Raw genomic sequence first — 18,463 nt, 5'->3', positions numbered from 1 at the left:
AAGACAAATCGAACTTTTAAGTAATGGTGCAGGTCAGCGAAGATTTGACAGACAGAGTATGTTACATTAATTGGCAGAAATATTTCTGGTAAGATTGTTGAATTCATGATTTCGCGACATCGCACGTGGCGCTGAAAAATTTCTGACGTAGTTAATCATCGAAATGCATTATTGCGCGCAAAATTTTACTGACACTATCAAACTGGCTGGCACCTAATGACGTCATCGCGTTTGAAGATTCGGTATTATCAGTTACACACGTACAAAATATTACATTAATAATTCACCGGCACACAAAAAAAAAAGTGGTTTGTGCATTTGACCGGACCCATCTACGGACATGTTTTTCGACCCGCTGAATCCGAATTTGGGGTCCGTTGGGCTAGGTCAGGTCCCAGATTTTAGTAAAATGCAAAAAACCCCCCAAAAATATGAAAAACTGCAATTACAGCGATGAAAACATTTTTGTTGACCCGGATCAAGTATGATTTTTATGTATTTCGATCCGCTGAATTCGAATCTGAAGGTTAATTAGCCCGTTGAGCCATCAAAATTTGAAAAATCAGCGAAAAACCGAAAAAAATTGCAAAAAATCATGAAAAACCGAAATTATGGAGATGAAAAAAATCTTGTGGATCAAGATCGAGTATAATTTTTATGTATCTTGTTCCACTGCATTAGAATCTGAAGTTTATTTAGCCCATTAACATGTTAAACAAGATACATAAAAATTATACTCGATCTTGATCCACAAGATTTTTTTCATCTCCATAACTTCGGTTTTTCATGATTTTTTGCAATTTTTTCAAATGCACAAACTACTTTTTTTTTGTGTGCCGGTGTAATTATGCGACGAGCGAGTCTTTTCACGAAAAGGTCGTCAATGCAATAAATCGTTACCGCGCCGCCGTAATCGCGCGTCGGGACGCGTGGACATGTATCTCATCGTTCTCCCGGCCGTCCCCCTCGTCTACCCGGTAATATCGCCGTCGTGGCTTTCGGCGATTCGTGTCGTTAATAAAAACTATCGCGGCCTCGGCATACGTGAGCGACACAAAGCCTGCAGATAACGAGCTCCGCGGGACGAGAACGGCGGGGGTGGCAATTTACGGAAACGGAATTCGTCAGGACGCGCGTGGAAGTAGAGACCTACTGAAATTATCACCTCGGAAGGGCGAGGAGAATGGGAAACCACGGGATGAATAAAGGTGCGCGAGAGGAATCTCCTGCGACTATTTAAAAGACTGCTCGCGCTTCCTCGCGTCGTCTCGCGTTTTACTTCCGATCTCTCAAAGTGTACACACGATTTTGTTGTCTTACATATAATTACGTTTTTAATCACAAAGAAAACGTACATTAATTCATGAATTATTTAGTCTTGATAATGCGTAAAGTTTCTTTTAATTGATCGATATAACTCTGTAATAGTGCTGTATACATCATTAGTGCATAATGTGTTTAAATCTCCATTTAAAATTACGATAACGCGGGAAGCTGTGTAAAGTAAACCATATATTATAATACGTGGTGCATATCATTTTGTAAAAGTGACTGTTATATTGAGAAAATGCTCACTCACTGGTGTTTTATCTCGCTGCTATATTATGGATGTGTCATTCAAATAAACGGTCTATTTCGCACACGCGGATTGTTCCCTCCGACAACCGATTCCAATTTATTGGTCGTAAGTGAAGTGATCTAGAAAAATGGTTCAAAAACTTTTTTTCACAGTGAAATATATAATAAGTTTAACCGTAAAAATTTATTTCTCGACTTCGAAATTGTAAACTTATCACAAATTAAAATGTCAAAAAAAATTTTAACAATGATGGAACGTATACAAAATCTTAAAACTTTCAACACTACTTTATTAATGACAAACTTAATTTAATAAATAATTAAATATAATGTAAATAAAATTAATTACAAAATAATCCCAAGATAAAATCAATAAATTACAATAATTTAATATGCCAATGGGAACCTCCGCAGATATAAATGCGTGGACTATTTTAAAGCCAAGAGAATTGCCTTGCTTAAATAAATTCCTTTTAGTTTCAACAATCAATACTTGCTTAACACTATTAATGAACGTTTCGACTCTGCTCTGAGTCCTCTTCGGTGAGGAAAATATGAAAGTCACCTTTACAAAATAAAATTGTTGTAAAATTTTGTTTTACTTTTTACTTTGTTTTACAAAAACTTTACTTTGTAAAGGTGACTTTCATATATATATTTCAAGATCGTTAAGTAAGTATTGATTGTTGAAACTGTATGTATTTTATTTACGCAAGTAAATTTTCTTGTCTTTAAAATAGTCCACGCGTTTATATCTGCGGAGATTCCCATTGACATACTGAATTATTGTAATACATTAATTGGTATATTAAATCATTGTAATTTATTAATTTAATAAATTTAAATATTAAAATATCAAACTTTTAATTGTTATGTTTTAATTTAAAGTATAATTAAAAATTAACTATCAATAATTAGTTGTCAATTCAAATATTATTATCTGATTTAAGTATAAGTTTATTATTTACTTGAAGTATAATTGTACTTAATCAATTATTTATTTACAAATATAATTATATTTAATCTATTATGCTTAAAATATAATTAATAATTGAAAAAATATATTTTTTTATTAATTTTTATCAACTATTATATTTTTTAAATATATAACAAATAATTAACTTTTAATTAATTTAAACAATAATAGATAATAAACTTTAACAAATTTGTTGTTACTTTTAGGAAGATAGAGTAAGACAGAGTGGCTATCCCTTTGAACTTCACCATGTAACAACTGATGACGGGTACATATTAGCCGTTCATCGAATACCTAATCGTTCGAATAAAACCGTTGAGAATCATCGAGTGGTGTTGATCATGCACGGATTGTTGGGATGTTCAATGGATTGGCTGGTAACGGGTCGGAATCGATCAATCGGTATCAGATCAGAACAGTCTTGCGTTCCTCTTCTTTAGCTTATATATATTTTAATAGCGAGTATCGAAGAGTTAAAGAATTGCCCTTAATGTCATCTAGCTTATCTTCTGGCTGACGACGGCTATGACGTGTGGCTCGGCAACTCCCGCGGGACCACGAATTCAAAAAACCACACGTATCTTTCCATACAAAGCGCTGAATTCTGGGACTTCAGGTATCGCAAAACTCCGAAACTTCGAAACTGCCCACTCATCTCGTCTCTCACGCTTTCGCGACCAACACTCGACGTTAAAATTCCGACATTCGCGTAGGATTTTTGTACTTCATTTCCGTAGGCTTAACTGTGAGAAATATGATAGGATCGTATTTCCGCATTTCTCAAAAGATTCCTCAATCGCGCTAAATTCGAATCTTAATGTTAAATATTATAGATAATATTTAATATATCATATCATAGATAATATTTAACTATATCATTACATATTTATGTCGTGTGAATACATTTTCTGCTATATAAACATGGATTTATTTCATAACTAAATTAAAAAAAAAACAGCATAGAACGTATCTTGAATGTACTCGACCAATTATAATATAAAAGTAACTATTAAAAGTTAACTAAAAATGTCACAAATTTTTTGAAACAGTCGAGGTTTACATTCCCACGGCACACAAAATTTCAAAATACTGTTCCTTTCAACCAGATCTCAGATTCTCGATACTTCGATAAGGTTTAGAACAAGTCTTCTAAATTTTATAGGAAAGACCTTGTCTCTTAAATAATGACGACATACGCAATTTGGTATTAATCAACGGATTTCAACACAAATAATAACTGAAGGTTAAAGACTGTGATAGATCAATGACACGGCATTTCGTCATTATTAGAAGATCAGAGTGCGCGACTGGTCTTCGAGATAAAAATCTCCCCGTTTAAATTTTGTAACTCAACTTTCACAAATCAAGAATCGAAACAGCATTTTCTCCAGTATTGTCCCTGTTTCTCTCCAAAATTCGTTTATCATGATTAAAAAATAAATTCAATGCTCATTTTAATTTTAGTTGAAAACTAATGAAATAAAATCATTTAATTTGGTAAGAGTAATCTTTTTAATAGTACGAACATATTAACATTTGTAAGGGCTTAAACAAAATGGCTGACTAATTATAAGACAAGATTTATGACTTTAGGTCTTTGTCTTTAATAACTTTGTCTTTAATAACGCATAATAACTGTCTTGTGTCTTAAATATCTAAAGTGTTTAGTGATACAGTGTGGCTAATAATTATATCTTATTTTTATAATTAAAATTAGAATAGTCTAGATAAATTGACAAGTTAAAAGCAATTGTTATACATGTATATAAAATAAAATTATTATCAATATAATATTATTATATTTTTTAATTATTAATTATAATTACTAATTAATTATTATTACACTTATTTTTATTATTAAAAAATAACTGCAGTTACCTTACCATTTTTAGAAAAGAATTAGGATTAGGTTAAAGGTGAATTAACAAGTAAATAGTTAATATTAATTAATGTTATTTATTATTACATAACGTCATATATGTACACTCGCTCACTAAAAGGTTGCGACACTTTCTTTTTTATAGGTTTCAAAACGCATTAATATTTTGCAAATGCGGACCACGATTGGTGTTATACTGCTTTTAAACTAAAGATAGTACATCGTGGTTTGCATTTGCAAAATATTAGTTATCTATAAAATATATATTACGTATATTAAATATAAATTAGAAACCTATAAAAAAAAAGTGTCGCAATCTTTTAATGAGCGAGTGTACCTTTATTGCATGTATTAATATAATGTTAGTAATGCTTTTGTTATTACGTACATAACAGTTCTTCACAACAGATTAGCTTTACAGTTTAAGACTTGAGATACAAGACTGTATTGTGCGTTACTAAAAACAAAGTCATAAAACTTGTCTTAAGATTATAAGTCAGCCATTCTGCTTATAGGCATTAAATATTAAACCATAAAACTGCATTGAATATAACTCTATTACGCAATCTATCAGAATTTTTTGCTCATTCCATATTAATCATATGGAATGAGCAAAAAATTCTGATAGATTACGTAATAGAGTTATATTCAATGCAGTTTTTATATTGGTCAATCAATTCTCCTTCTTTCTTTCTCTGTCAATAAAACGAGTATACGTTTCATGCCGCTTTTTATTTTAGTTACAAAATAAATCCATTTTTTTTAATTTTAGTAACAGAATTTATAACACAACTGTGTAATTTCGTAATGACATCTATTGTATGTTAATAATTAATCAGTTATAATTCTCCCGCATGTATTCTATTTAGCTGGCACGAGATGGGTATGCACGATTTGCCGGCTATGATAGACTACATACTGTATCAAACCGGCCAAGAGCAGCTGTTCTATGTAGGCTTCTCTCAAGGCACAACGCAATTTTGGGTTCTTATGTCCCTCAAGCCGGAGTACAATAAAAAAATCAAGCTTATGTCCGCATTAGCCCCCGTGGCTTACGGCGGTGGCATGGGCGGTATACTAAAACCTCTGAGCTTCTTCGCGGATTTTTTTAAGGTAGGTATCGGGTAGTGTCCCATTAAAATGATTTCCGAAACTTGAACCTCAAGGAAGAAATGCAAATAACTGTCGGAAGCCATTCTTCTAAAGTGTATATTATTTTATAAATAATATGAAGAATATTATCATATAATCTTTTATAATCTATAACTTTTTCTTTACAAACACAAAAAACGATATCATTATACTTACGTAAAATAAAATCATTACATATATACAAAAAGCATTCAAATTTAAATTATAATTCAACAATTATACAAAAAAAATTATTGAATTACAATTTAAATTTGAACGCGCTTCTCGTATATTTAATAATTTTATTATAAAACTGGAACTATCTTTTCGTTAATAAAAGACATTTAAACGTTTCCGATGAAATACTTTCATTTTACGTTTGTAAGAATAAAATTAAAGGAAGCAGATCTTGCGAGGTGAGATCTTTTATTTCGTGCTGATTGTTATATCGACTCAAATCGGCAGGGACTTTTCAAGTTCACTGGATATTTCGAACTGTTAGCGAATACGGAAATGGAGAAATTCGTAACGCATACCTTCTGTCAGGAAGACTATATCACTCAACCCTTTTGCCAACTGATTGTAAACATGGTCGGAGGTTTCAGCATCGGAGAAGTGGATTACGTAAGCTATCACAAGTCGGTTCCGGGGTCAAACGTGACTCCAATTCGGTTACGTGAAGTAACGTTACATATTTTCAGGCGCACTTGGCGGACTATCTGCAGTTCGCGCCGGCGGGATGCTCGTATAAGCAATTGGTTCACTACGCGTTGGGTATTCAGAATCCAGGTATATCAGTTTCTCGGCGTTCGATTTTTTAATTACGAGCTTGTAAGATCGAAGGTTTTTTATTCAAATTACAGAGTTGGACAAAATAATGTGCACAGGAAAAAAATGTGTTTAATGTGACACATTTCACGTATCTCAAACGGTCCTAAATTTTGATATTGTTAACCTAAAATGAATACGTTATAAAAATATAAATACAGAATATTACGTAAAAATTAACACAAAGAATGTACCACTTTGATACAATTTGAAAACAAAATGTGAAAGCATATTTCTTCAGTAAAATTAATTATTTATAATATGTTAAATAAACATGTATATTCACCTTTTATCTTTGCATTTATCTTAGAATATACGTTTCAAAACTACATTATTTTATGTATTTTATCACTAAGAAATGTTAAATATCAATTTGACACAAAATATTCAATGACATAATCGCATTATGTTAAATTAACGCTCGACTATATTCAAAATTTTAACAAGGATTAGTTTTAACACAAATACAAAATGTTTTTTTACTGCAAAATCCTGGAAAACCCACTACTTGGTTACAAGTTGGTCCACCATTTGCCTTCAATATAAATTTTATCCTTGTTGAAATAAAGTCACATAATGCTTGAATAGTCACTTATAGAATGTTGTACTATTCTTTTTATAAACTATCTTTTAATAAACGTTTATTCAAGTAATGTTAGAGGAGGCGAAAATTTTCCTCTTATTCTATTTTCCAAAATTTTCCGGTTTTTCAAAACTTCAACGTCTTTTCTGGTAGCGCAATCAATATCATCGAATCATTATAAGCAGTTTTAAAGAGCAGAGTGAGAACCGATTTCTCCAATATCTCGTAGATAATTGGAAGATGTTCTACTAGAAGAATAGTATTGTTATTACACTGACGATATTCGAGCCTTATACAACTCTATTCCGAGTTGGAATTTCCAACAAGATAGAATCTGTATATCAGATACAAATAGTGGGGCAATCTCTTAATAAGTCAAGTAGTGTATTTTGAATTTTCCATGGAGTGTGCTCGTATTATTTCGAAAACCGTCTACGTCCTTACATTTTTGCAATCGAATCGCTTCTCTTGCAGGACATTTTCGGCCTTTCGATTACGGCCCGTTAAAAAATCTTATAACATACAAGCGATTCGTGCCGCCGGAGTATCCCCTGGAAAGGATCACGGCCTCGGTGATCCTGTATAACGGCCTGAACGACGTCTTGGCCGATCTGAATGTAATTAAACGTGTCACGTAATTTGCCGTTGTATACATAAAGCGTAATGCAAGATACTCGTGTCTTCAACTTCGCATTAAAAAAAATGCCAAGTTCAATATTTTTTTTATTATTTATTCTAGGACGTTGAGCTATTGTACAGAAAACTGCCGAATATTTTGGAGAAATACACGGTGACGCTAAAGGGACTGAGTCACTTCGATTTCGTGTACGGTCTGCACATACGAGATCTCGTCTACGATCATCTTATTAAAAGGATGAATTCCATATCGTAAAGGTAAAACGCAGGACTCGCGAACATCGTTTACGACGATTTATTGTGAACGGTTTGGATTAAGCATTTGCTGCTCGTGTATTCTGGATACCTCATTAACTTGACCGAATGTCAAGTCTAACGGAGCCTTTCTAATTCTAACGTGAATGGGAATTGCTTCAGGGAAGACACGAGGACCACTTCGATTATAGTTTTGCATCAACTTTATTTCACGTTCGTCTTTCTCGTAATCGTATAAATTTTGATTACGCCTTTGTCTTTTTTCTTTTTTTCTTTTTTTTTAGAAAAGAAAGATACGACTTTTGTACATTAGAGCGAGTAATATTAGCCGAGTCTATAACACATAGTCATAAGTATTACTATTTATTGTGTAGCGTTGCGACTTTTTTTTGTACACTATCTAAGAGAAGGAGATTGAACGTGATGCGTATATTCAAAAAATTATAACTGTACCACAATGTCGTGTACGTCGACGAACTGAATCATAGTGAAACATCGAAGCCGAGCGGAAGCCAGTGGGAGATGCTGAAACAAAACAAGATTTCTAGGACTCGTGTCGAAATCCTGGCGCACAGAATTCAATTCTACGAGATTATCGATCGATTACTTCGGCCGATACTCATTACAAAGTCCGCACAAAGCATTCCTTTTTTTATTTCTCTTATCAAAATTCAAACACATTTACCGTTCCTCGTATACAAATCACACGTTACTGATACTGAAGTGTTCATCGAATCCAATTATATAATTGCAACGCTTATTTAAATGTGTACATAATTAGAAACATAATATATTAATTTTGATACTAAATAAAAAAAATATTTGCGCACACAATCTTGCTTGGAATAATTTTATATGAGAAACGGAGAAAGGCATTACTGCAAATTCCTATCAAACATTTCATTTGCATCAATGTGTCAAATAAAGTACATTGCAGGAATATTTTCCTTTTTTTTTTTTACAAAATTATTCCAAAAATGACTAAGTGCGCGAATTTATTTTTCACTCCCTGTATATAAATAAGAATCCACATGAATCCTCTTACTGAATGCTATTAAATATTTATTTATTTATACAAAAGTAGTCTTCACTGTATAATATAAAGATGCGCGTGTTCCTACAAGTTGCGAGGATCTTATAATTCCGACGTTTAAAAAGTCGGAAAATTAAAATTGTGTCTTGCTTTAAATTGTTATTATTTCGCAAGGAATAACTGCATCTTACAAAAGAACAAATGACTGCTCATGAACATTTTGTGAATGCTATATTATTTTTTTCAACGTTTTAAACAAAAGGATGCATTTAAAATATCTTCAAAGCTATTCGTCATACACTAATTTCTTTACAAAATATATATCCTAATAGATTCTCTCAGAGAACTCTGAAGTAACTAATCTCTTCACCGAAAGTAAATTAATAATTGCCTAATATCCATATATGTATAAATCGTTTGTACATACATTGCACTATCAATATATTACGTAACTTTATTATGCATTAAAAACGCATGTGACTAGTTACTTGGAGATATGCAATATCGCTAAATATAATTTTGAAAACAAGCAAAATAAGAATTTTAGATATTAAAAAGTAATGAAATTCAGATTAGATGCTAACAAATCTATAAATTTTATGTTATATTAATATATTTATATAATAAATATATTATTATAATATAAATATATATTGTATTAATTTAATATCATACATGTGTTTATATTATAATATATAAAAATTTAATTATATTAATATACATAAAATCTTTATTTGTGAAAGAAAAAGATTCTTCCGAGAAAAATCGTTTATTCCGAAGATTACTCAATGGCTAGGAAAATTAATGTTTACTAATCTTGAACAATCTTTGACAAATCTTGAATCGCTTTAATTTTTATTTCTTACGACTAAATCTAATAATAAATCTCTATCATAACATACCTATAGAAAATTTACAAAGTGATCAAGTAATTCTATTGCATATAAATTGCCATTACTCGACCATCAAAAAAAAAAAGATTGAGCAAAACTTTCACTGCTTTTTATTTTATATAACGACAAATTATATTCTTTTTGCATAACTTGACTCTTTTCCAACATAAACTGCATAAAACTATATAAAGAAGCGAAAATATATAAATGTCCATTGTAATCTACAATCATCTCGCGCGCGCGCGTGCAATTGTAAGAGAATATCCAAACAGCAGGAGGGTGAATAGAAAGAAAAAGTTCCTTGCCAAGCACCACAGATTTCTGCATCACGTTGAAACGGGATTTATATATAATGTACAATTGTAATTATTGCGTCAGATATCACAAATGCTGTAATAAGAATTGAAAGCCGAATGCGCGATGATGTAACACCGAAAAAAAGAAAGAAAAAAGAATTTAAGAATTCGATTTTTGGCTAATCTACAAGCAACGAACTTGTTAAGAATAATGTATCACTGCTTTTTTTCCCGTATTGTTCTGTTTATAGCTACAATCAGAATGAATATACAACCTTGGGCTAGGAGCGGGTCCTGACCTCAATTCCTGTATCGATGTGACGACTTCTTACCATCGCGATAGCTCGACTTGGACCGTGACTTTCTACTTCGGTCCCGCGACCTGGACCGACTGCCCCGTCGTTGGCTTCTCCCGGAGACGTAGGACCTCGACCGTCTGCGATCCCGCGAGCGGCTGCGCGTCCTCGACCGCGATCTTCCGCGCTTCGCTCCCCGCGACGACTTGCTGCGCGACCGGCTGTCACGCCGCCTCTCCCTGGAATGCGAGCGTGACTTCCATCTGCGGGAGCGCGAGGAACGGGAGGACCACTTTCTGTCGGTGGACGTCGACCTGGAGCGGCGGTAACTGTGCGAGCGCGACCTCGCGCGCTTCCGGTCGCGCGACCGCGAACGACGCTTCCTGCTGGATCTGTGATCGCTCGAGGAACGTGAGGATCGCGAGCGGTAGTCCTTCCGTGATTTCGCTGATCTCGAGCGTGATCGAGGCCGCTTGTGGCCGCCACCACCGCCACCGCCACCGCCACCGCCACCGCGTTCGGACGAGCGCGACGATCTAGTGGATCGTCGGCCACTCCGCGATTTGCTTCTGCTCTTCGACTTGCGCCGTCGATTGTAACGCTGCTGTTGCTGCTGCTCGCGCTGCTGCGACTGTTGCTTGCTCGCACGCGTTTTCTCGTGATGCTTCTTAGACGCGGATTCGTGGCTCGATTCGGACAAGCTGCTCGTGGACTCGGTGCTGCTCGACTCGGAATCGGCGGATCCCGACGCGGTGCTTCCCGCCTTCGCCGCCTGCTGGCCGTCGGCCGCCGGCGCGCTCTGCGGCGTCGCTGCCGCCACCGTCATCGCCGCCGTTGGACTTTGACCGCCGCTCGACAAAGTCTCGGACGCTTCTCTCTGATTATCTACCGTTTCTTTTTCATCAACTAAAGTATGACGTCAGGAAGTTACACTTAGTCTCCTAGCGGCCACATGCGGGTGGGTTGTCTGTCGAAACATACCTGACTCTCGGCAGCTAGTATTACCGGTATGATTTTCCTGTTGCTTATTACTGTACTGCTCCTCGTCGCGCTGCTGCTCCTCCTTCTCCTCCTCCTCGGCGATCCGCGCCTCGATCTCCTCCTCCGTCTTGCGGAACGCCTGCTGCCGTCGTCTCAGAGTTTCCTGTGAAATAGACTCATAGAATAAAACGGCGTCACCTCGGTTCGAACTAATCGGAACGAATTTGTCTAATAAGGAATCATCGCGAACTCAAGATCTTCAGCTTTCGTGGGCATTTAATGACCACTCAATACATGAATAACGGTACGTTATTCATTCTAATGGTCCTTTAAATGTATTTCGACCTTAAAGGCAAAAGAACGCTTCCACTATTTCGCATGTAATTCTTAAAGTACAAAAAATAGGAAAAAATGTTTAGAATTATTAAGTTTAATGATAAGTTATGTTTTTTTTCTACAAAATGACAGAAAATTAAAAAAAAATTTTAAGGCCTGTTACCTTTAAGGAGAGACAAAAGATTTGTTTGATTAAATTAAAAGCAAAATTTGCGAATTATTGTATTTCAGGAAAAGAACTAAATAGATATATTCTCTATTTAAATATTATATTTACTATATTTAAAATGTAGAAAGTTAATTTATAAGTTAATTTATAGTGCAAAATTGATTAAAAATATAGTTTTCTGTTATTGAAAATAAGCCCGAAAATTTCGAGTTTTGTCATGATTTTGTAAATTTTTAAGAGAGCAATCTCCTGTTTTCTGATTTAGTTTTTCTCAGAACACTTTGCTCTAGATTAAATCTAAAATAAATATTAGAAAAATGTTATCACAAAATAGTAATAATATAAATAACGTCAATTTTTACGCAAAAATTAAAGTTTTATGTGTTATTACCATTTTGTAATAACTTAAAAAAAAATTTTTTTATGTTTAATCTGCAAAGCAAGGTATCTCGAGAAAAAACCAGAAAATAGAAGACTGCTTCCTTCAAGAAATCACAGAATCATAACAAAATGCGAAGCACTCGAAATTTTCAGACCTATCTCTTCAATGATAGGAAACCTGTATATCTTTAATATTATAAATTATTTTTCTACGTATCAAATATAATATTCGCGGTATTTGCAAGGCAATTCCACAATTCCTACCTTTAGCTCTTCATCGCTGTCGTCGTTCTGAATCTGCGCATGCTCGCCTTGCTCCTCCTCGGACTCGCTGTTACTGTCGTTATAGATGCTCAGACCTACGGCAGACAGAACCGGGAGTTACATCCGTTCTTCGCGCGCCAGCGGTGTCACGACACTCTCTCGGCGTCGGAGCGACGGAAAGAAAAATCAAAAAAAGGGAAAAAACAAGATATACGCAAAGCTCGGCTTCAGCTAATTTACGCAGCCGTTACTTTTGGCAAGAATCGTCCTAAGAAAGAACGAGAAGGAAGGGGGAGAGAGAGAGAGAGAGAGAGAAAGAGAGGGGGGAACACCTCTCTCGCGGTTACGGCGATAAATGATCTCTACGAGAGAACGGCCGAGTTTTCAACAAGTTGAACTAGCAACTTCTGCGTCAATCACGCAGTGACCCGTATGTCTCTTCTCTCTTTTCTTTTTTTTTCTTTTCTTTCTCTCGTTTCTCTCACTGACGAGTCACTGCGTCCGTTTCACGGCCGTTCCCTACGGGATGTCGCCGTGCGTTATTATAAGAGCGTCAAAGCGTACTCACCGAGTGATTCGCGAGTGATCTGAGCAAGAGGGGCCATGTTGAGGGATGCGACGGGGGTCTCTCCTGCAGGGACTTACAATACACACGCATTTAGTAACCAATCGCTTAAAAGTGTGCGGTACCGCACACGGATAACGCCCCCGTTAACACCGAATGGCTCATTAATCGGCCCATTCGCGCAAGAGGGGGGCGAACCGTCCCGCTTCGCGTCCCTTCCTCTTTCTTCTCATGTACCTTAAGAAATCTTTAATAGCATTATTCCACACTTACAAGAACGAACTACAGTAACTCTAAAAATGTCCTAAAGGAAAAGTTACATCGGCATCGCGCGATTTGCTACGCGGCTTATAAACTTTCATTGCCGGGAGCTTCGAAGGATAAAGTCCGCAATGCTCGATTACGAAGTTTGTTTAAGAGATACTTATAAAGACTCGGATCACAGCTAAGTGCCTTTAAATGCGTATAAAAATCAAGCGGTAAAACATGCTTATGACGTAAAGATGATAGATGTGGTGGTTGTGTTTTTCGTTTTAATTATATGTATATTATAAATATTACTAATTTAATATCTAAGGCGTTCTTATTAAGAAAAAAATCCTGATTATAGATTGTTGAGAACACTTGTTTGCACTATGATACAAAAATGTAATAATATTTTAGAGTCTTCATCATAGAGATACGTCATCGCGAGAAAGATCATTGCCTGGCACAAGGGTGCCGGTAATGTAAAAATGTCTCTAAGATCTCCGAGGCACGTAATCACGGAACGATTACGTGATTAAAAGCGAAAGCTAAAAAGAGAGAGATATGTGCCTTATGCTACACGCAAATCCCTGAAAAAACGCAAAACACAGGATGTCCTGAAATTGCCGAATAATTAAGTCTACATATTAAGGTATCTCTGTTTAATGCTTTCAAAACTTTGTATTACACAATCGCACAGCTTCGTCGCAGCGTAGCGCGCGGCGAGTAGGCTCACTGAATCGGATTCTGCGCCCCGACGGGCAAAAGCACGGAAATTCAATTGGTTAGTTCTATCGTGTGTATCTGGGGTACCTTTGGCACGTGCGCGGCTCCAAACCTCCCTGCATACCGCGCCAATCTCTTCGTTCGTCACTTCCAGAAGTATTTCCGTCAACGATCTCCTCACTTTCAACATCTGCATAACGAAAGATACGATTTAATTGTAATCAATTGAACTGTTGCTACAAAAATATTAACGTAAATTAATTTCAATTTTTCGGTTAATGTTTAGCACTTTAACTGCCGAGCTAATTTTTCTGCATTGTGTTTAATGAATCTAGTATATTATTTTAATATTACTTTGTTTTTTTTTAATGACTCAATATAATTTATATTGTTTCTTTAATGTCTTAAATATTATTTACTAAAATTATTCTTAATCGAGTAAATAAAACTGTCACCCATGAATGGAATCTTTGCGGAAATTTCAACGCGTAAATCCATACAGTTGACATGGCAGTCAAAACGTGTTAACTTTAAAATCAATATTATTGTAACAATTTCTTCCGCTTACCACATCCTGTAAAATTTCTTCCCGAGACCGCTTCTGCACGATCGGGATCGCACTAGCCACAGCGGTCGGACTCTCATCGGGGCCCGTATGAGACTCGGGCGAATCAGCGTCCCTGAATCGCGATTTTCGCGGCCGTACAACGATATCCGGAGTGCGGTCATAGCTCTTTTCCGCAGACTGCTGCCCGCGTGCGTTATTCGCGTCAAAATCCTGCTCGATCTCCTTCTCCGAATCCGAATCCTGTGAAATAGATAGCGACGACGACGTATAATCTTTCGTGATCACGAAGGTCCGCGAGGACTGAAGTGTGCCGTTTGGGCAATGCGTGATCCGTTAACTGGCTTACAAATTTACTCTTGCTGGGATTGAGCACCGCGCGCGCCTCGTCCTCCGCCTGCTTGCGAGCTTCCAATTCCTGCTTCCTCAGCATCTCTAGCCTCTCTCTCTCCATGGCCTTCTGTTTCTCCTTCTCCATCTTCTCCAGTCCTTCGCGGATCCACGCCGGCAGTTGTCTCCGCTTTGCGGCGTCTACACAGAATGGATTAACAGCATTTACATTAACATGTAACGACTCGCATTAAGATTATCAAGTAACTGCCAAATCAGCTGAATCGGCTTCAGTGATTATAGTAGCTATTATTATTGTTCTGTTATAATTTTTACCTATAGTCGTAGTAGTATCCTCCTCCGGTGTCTTTTCTCTGGTGTCATCTCGACATCGAACGGAATCCATAACTCTCATGTGAGGTCCTCTACTTGCGTGCCTCATGCCCTTCATGAAGGGAAGCGGCTGTGGCGATACTGCATTAGGCGGCTCACCGGACCAATAGTTGGTAACCTAATAAACATGCATTTAATAGGGTACTTAACAGAGTGACGCGTGATTCCATATAAGAGCGGTTGATGGATTCCGAGTTCAATCTCAAACCTCAGTTCATGTACGCCTTAGTTTTGTAAGAGATTGATCGAAAAATTGAAAATTATATAAACAATAATTCATTTCGGATTATTTCATATTTTTCGCTTATTTATTACAACAATGACACAATTAAAAAAAGCAGTTTTCTACAAAATGAATATTGAATCATGAATATTTTGAATCATTAAAATTTCGTAATATTAACTTTGAAATATAATTTTGATTCATTCTTTTTTTGCAAGCATCCATAACAATTTTTCAATTATGTCGTTGTAGCAATAAGCGGTATACAGTGTCCTGAAATTTGCGAATCAAAATATCACAGCAAGAAAGTCTTTGAAAAATTAAATAAAAAAGTTATTTGTAAATTTTTATTTGAAGCAGTAGTTTTGGAAATATAAAAGTTTAAATTTAACCAATTATAGATTACAATTAAACATGCCCGTGAATGCCATTGCTAGTGCTAATGGGTTAGTGGTTGCGCATTTCATGTGCGTACTAATCTATAATTGGCTAAATTTAAACTCTTATATCTCAAAAACTACTGATTAAAATAAAAATTTTCAAATAATTTTTTTACTTAATTTTTCACAGACTTTCTTGCTATGATATTTTGATTCGCGAATTTTGTAACACCCTGTGTATCTCAATTTCAATAAGATATAATAAGATATAAGATAATAAGGTATGTGTATTCATAAGAATGAATCAAGGATTGGAAAGTCTCTGATTCTCTTTCAGCCTAAATTGTTCTGTTCGCCATTCCAGAACACAGGAGCTCCATTCCCCTTCATTTCTTTACCTGATTATACGATTGTCCTGGCGGCATCGAGTTGTACGAATACAGCGATGGTGCAGGGGGAGGTGTGTTGAAGTCAGTAGTGGTCGATATCGTCGGCGCGGGTGGTATAACCGGTACAGCTGGAAGTCCGATCGGTTTGCTGTCGGGATCTATGGTAACACCTGGAGGAGGAACGCCGCTCCACTCCCAATTCCCAGTCCCGGATGTTGAGGGGTTCCAGTGACCCCATTGGTTCCACTGAGTCCAGGCTTCTGTCAATTGTGTCAATTACATTTAAAAAATGTCTCTCGTTAATAGTAACATAGTCATTCATCATCCATATGTTAATTGCAAGATTCTTCAGATTGAATGCTCTCTCTCTCACCAGATCCACTGATGGTTGGTGCAGGTGGCGCGGGAGGCACGTCATCGTCCTTGGTGTCCATATCCATCGGTGCCTCGCCGCTGCCATCATTCGCGGAGCACGTGGGATTTATGCTGGGTGGCGGTGGGGCTGGTGGCACGACGGTTTCCTTCATCTTTATCCACTGTTGCGCCAGAGCCGCCCAATCCACTGTTCCCAGGCAAGCAACAATATTACAAGATTCATAACGTTACTACTAGCGATTTCGGTAACTCATAAGGCGCTCAGCGCCGGTGTATGTCAAGGACTGCTATACATGAAGCCGTTCACCGCTGAATCTAATAATACAAATTTCTAGAACAAAACACCTAAATGTCGACGTCGTCCGTCCGAATGTACGTTGAATATTTCATCTGCCAAATTACTGTATGCTAATCACACTCGTATAGCTTTTATACGCATCTTCATGTACGGCGGTCTTTGTTGCCGGAACAGAGCGGATACAAATATACTACGGGGGCTAAGAGAGATTTGTGCCAATCCAAGGCTGTATGTATGTACCTTGATCGTTACTCATGTTTTGATAAGCGGAGGGATTGAGCGCCCACTGAGTCGGATAATCTTTCCCCTCGAACATTTCCCCGCTCATCTTCATCTACGAAGCCGCGGTCAGGATCCCAAACCAAGTATCTTAACCTACTACAGCGAGAACATAGTCTAATCCTTGGCACTCAGAACTCTCGGAAGCAAATTCGGAATTCGGAAAGCACCGCGAGAATGGCGTCCCTGCGTACTTTTCTTTTTCGGATCGTTCTCTCTCTTGCTCTCTCTCTTTCTCTCTCTCTTCTTTCTCTGCCGATGCTCCTCGACCCTCTCGATATCTAGAATCCCAACGTCTGAAAGTGCGTCGTCCGCACGGCGGGACGACGTATCAGTATCACTATACCGTATGCCCGGAAAGTTCGCGGACGCTGTTACTGTCCGGATACGCTTGCTCGACGGCATATATATCCGTTCTGCCAACGAGAAAGCTCCCCGGGAGCTCTGGGCCGGCTTTTACGGTACGCGATCCCGAGATTCAGACGACATTCCGCGACGCACCCGTGAACACTCCGCCGACCCCAGTACCCCACCGATTAGGAGATATCAGGATCCTGGCGCATCCCGCACGGCAGCCCGCAGCGCCGACGTCCGCTCGCGCCACGAAGTGTGAAACAGTATGAATGACTGCGTTCAGCAATCAGCAGAGAAAGCAGCTTTGCAACCGTTGTAAGATTCTTCAACGTAATTGGTTTTTGCTCTTAGTTCTTCATGGATCTAAATGTATAAACCAATCATATTAAAGAATTTTACAACAGTTGCAAAGCTGTTTTTTCGGCTAAACGCAGCCGATGTTAACCTGTAAGCTCGAACCGCTCGGAGTCAAACTGTCAAACTCGGAGTACATACATGAAATGTCAAATGCATAACAAAGCATAATATAAAGCGGCTGCACCATGGATCTAAGAATCAATGGATGGAGCGCAAGGCAATTTGGGTGTTTAATTTGCGGTAAGGGGGGTGTAGTGCTGTCTCTTTCTAGGATAGGACCCCGTCGGGTGTTTCCGCCATATACCCGATGATTCCCGAAAGACTAGATATTCGCTAACCTTAAAGTACGGATGTGTGTGTGTGCGCACGTGTATAAAAATTGGCACAAAACTTCTTAAAAAATTATAAAATGCTGAAAACGCGACGCTCGAAACCTCGAAACGCTCTTTTTAGCGTTTTCGAATATCT

General features: G+C 37.1%; 2 protein-coding genes across 3 annotated transcripts; one reads left to right on the top strand and one right to left on the bottom strand.

The window, feature by feature from the left end:
* Window positions 1-1,236: 1,236 nt before the first annotated feature.
* LOC105458766 (lipase 3-like) lies at window positions 1,237-8,282 on the top strand. Its single transcript, XM_011704298.1, has 8 exons — window positions 1,237-1,684; window positions 2,761-2,956; window positions 3,056-3,170; window positions 5,303-5,546; window positions 6,030-6,188; window positions 6,266-6,353; window positions 7,450-7,592; window positions 7,715-8,282. Exons 1-8 carry the CDS (start codon window positions 1,568-1,570, stop codon window positions 7,865-7,867), a joined length of 1,215 nt encoding a protein of 404 aa, XP_011702600.1. The 5' UTR covers window positions 1,237-1,567; the 3' UTR covers window positions 7,868-8,282.
* Window positions 7,575-18,431, bottom strand: LOC105458767 (arginine/serine-rich protein PNISR). 2 transcript variants are annotated; one of them, XR_975573.1, is made up of 13 exons: window positions 17,246-18,431; window positions 16,706-16,894; window positions 16,342-16,592; window positions 15,284-15,458; window positions 14,967-15,148; window positions 14,621-14,860; window positions 14,140-14,242; window positions 13,084-13,155; window positions 12,516-12,610; window positions 11,366-11,528; window positions 10,364-11,290; window positions 8,320-8,391; window positions 7,575-7,586 (listed from the first exon to the last, which is right to left on the bottom strand). XR_975573.1 is itself a non-coding variant. In XM_011704299.1 (12 exons), exons 1-11 carry the CDS (start codon window positions 17,337-17,339, stop codon window positions 10,389-10,391), a joined length of 2,466 nt encoding a protein of 821 aa, XP_011702601.1. In that variant the 5' UTR covers window positions 17,340-18,431; the 3' UTR covers window positions 8,304-8,391; window positions 10,364-10,388. The 2 variants fall into 2 exon arrangements, 1 of the variants encoding a protein (XP_011702601.1); XM_011704299.1 differs by lacking the exon at window positions 7,575-7,586 and having other exon boundaries at window positions 8,304-8,391.
* Between the last annotated feature and the right edge of the window lie 32 nt (window positions 18,432-18,463).

This window comes from Wasmannia auropunctata, unplaced genomic scaffold (assembly GCF_000956235.1).
Source record: "Wasmannia auropunctata unplaced genomic scaffold, wasmannia.A_1.0 LD334328.1, whole genome shotgun sequence".
Lineage (NCBI taxonomy): Eukaryota > Metazoa > Arthropoda > Insecta > Hymenoptera > Formicidae > Wasmannia > Wasmannia auropunctata.
This window is presented reverse-complemented; position numbering and strand designations above follow the sequence as displayed.

What these genes read in the sequence shown, in the direction of transcription:
- LOC105458766 (XM_011704298.1), top strand. Translation starts at nt 1,568, where the DNA reads ATGCTCACTCACTGGTGTTTTATCTCGCTGCTATATTATGGATGTGTC. An exon ending in GCTGAATTCTGGGACTTCAG is followed by an intron (nt 3,171 to 5,302) that starts GTATCGCAAAAC and finishes TATTCTATTTAG; the next exon opens with CTGGCACGAGATGGGTATGC. An exon ending in ACGTCTTGGCCGATCTGAAT is followed by an intron (nt 7,593 to 7,714) that starts GTAATTAAACGT and finishes TATTTATTCTAG; the next exon opens with GACGTTGAGCTATTGTACAG.
- LOC105458767 (XM_011704299.1), bottom strand. Translation starts at nt 17,339, where the DNA reads ATGAAGATGAGCGGGGAAATGTTCGAGGGGAAAGATTATCCGACTCAG. An exon ending in GGATACTACTACGACTATAG is followed by an intron (nt 15,149 to 15,283) that starts GTAAAAATTATA and finishes CATTCTGTGTAG; the next exon opens with ACGCCGCAAAGCGGAGACAA. An exon ending in TACTAGCTGCCGAGAGTCAG is followed by an intron (nt 11,291 to 11,365) that starts GTATGTTTCGAC and finishes GTCATACTTTAG; the next exon opens with TTGATGAAAAAGAAACGGTA.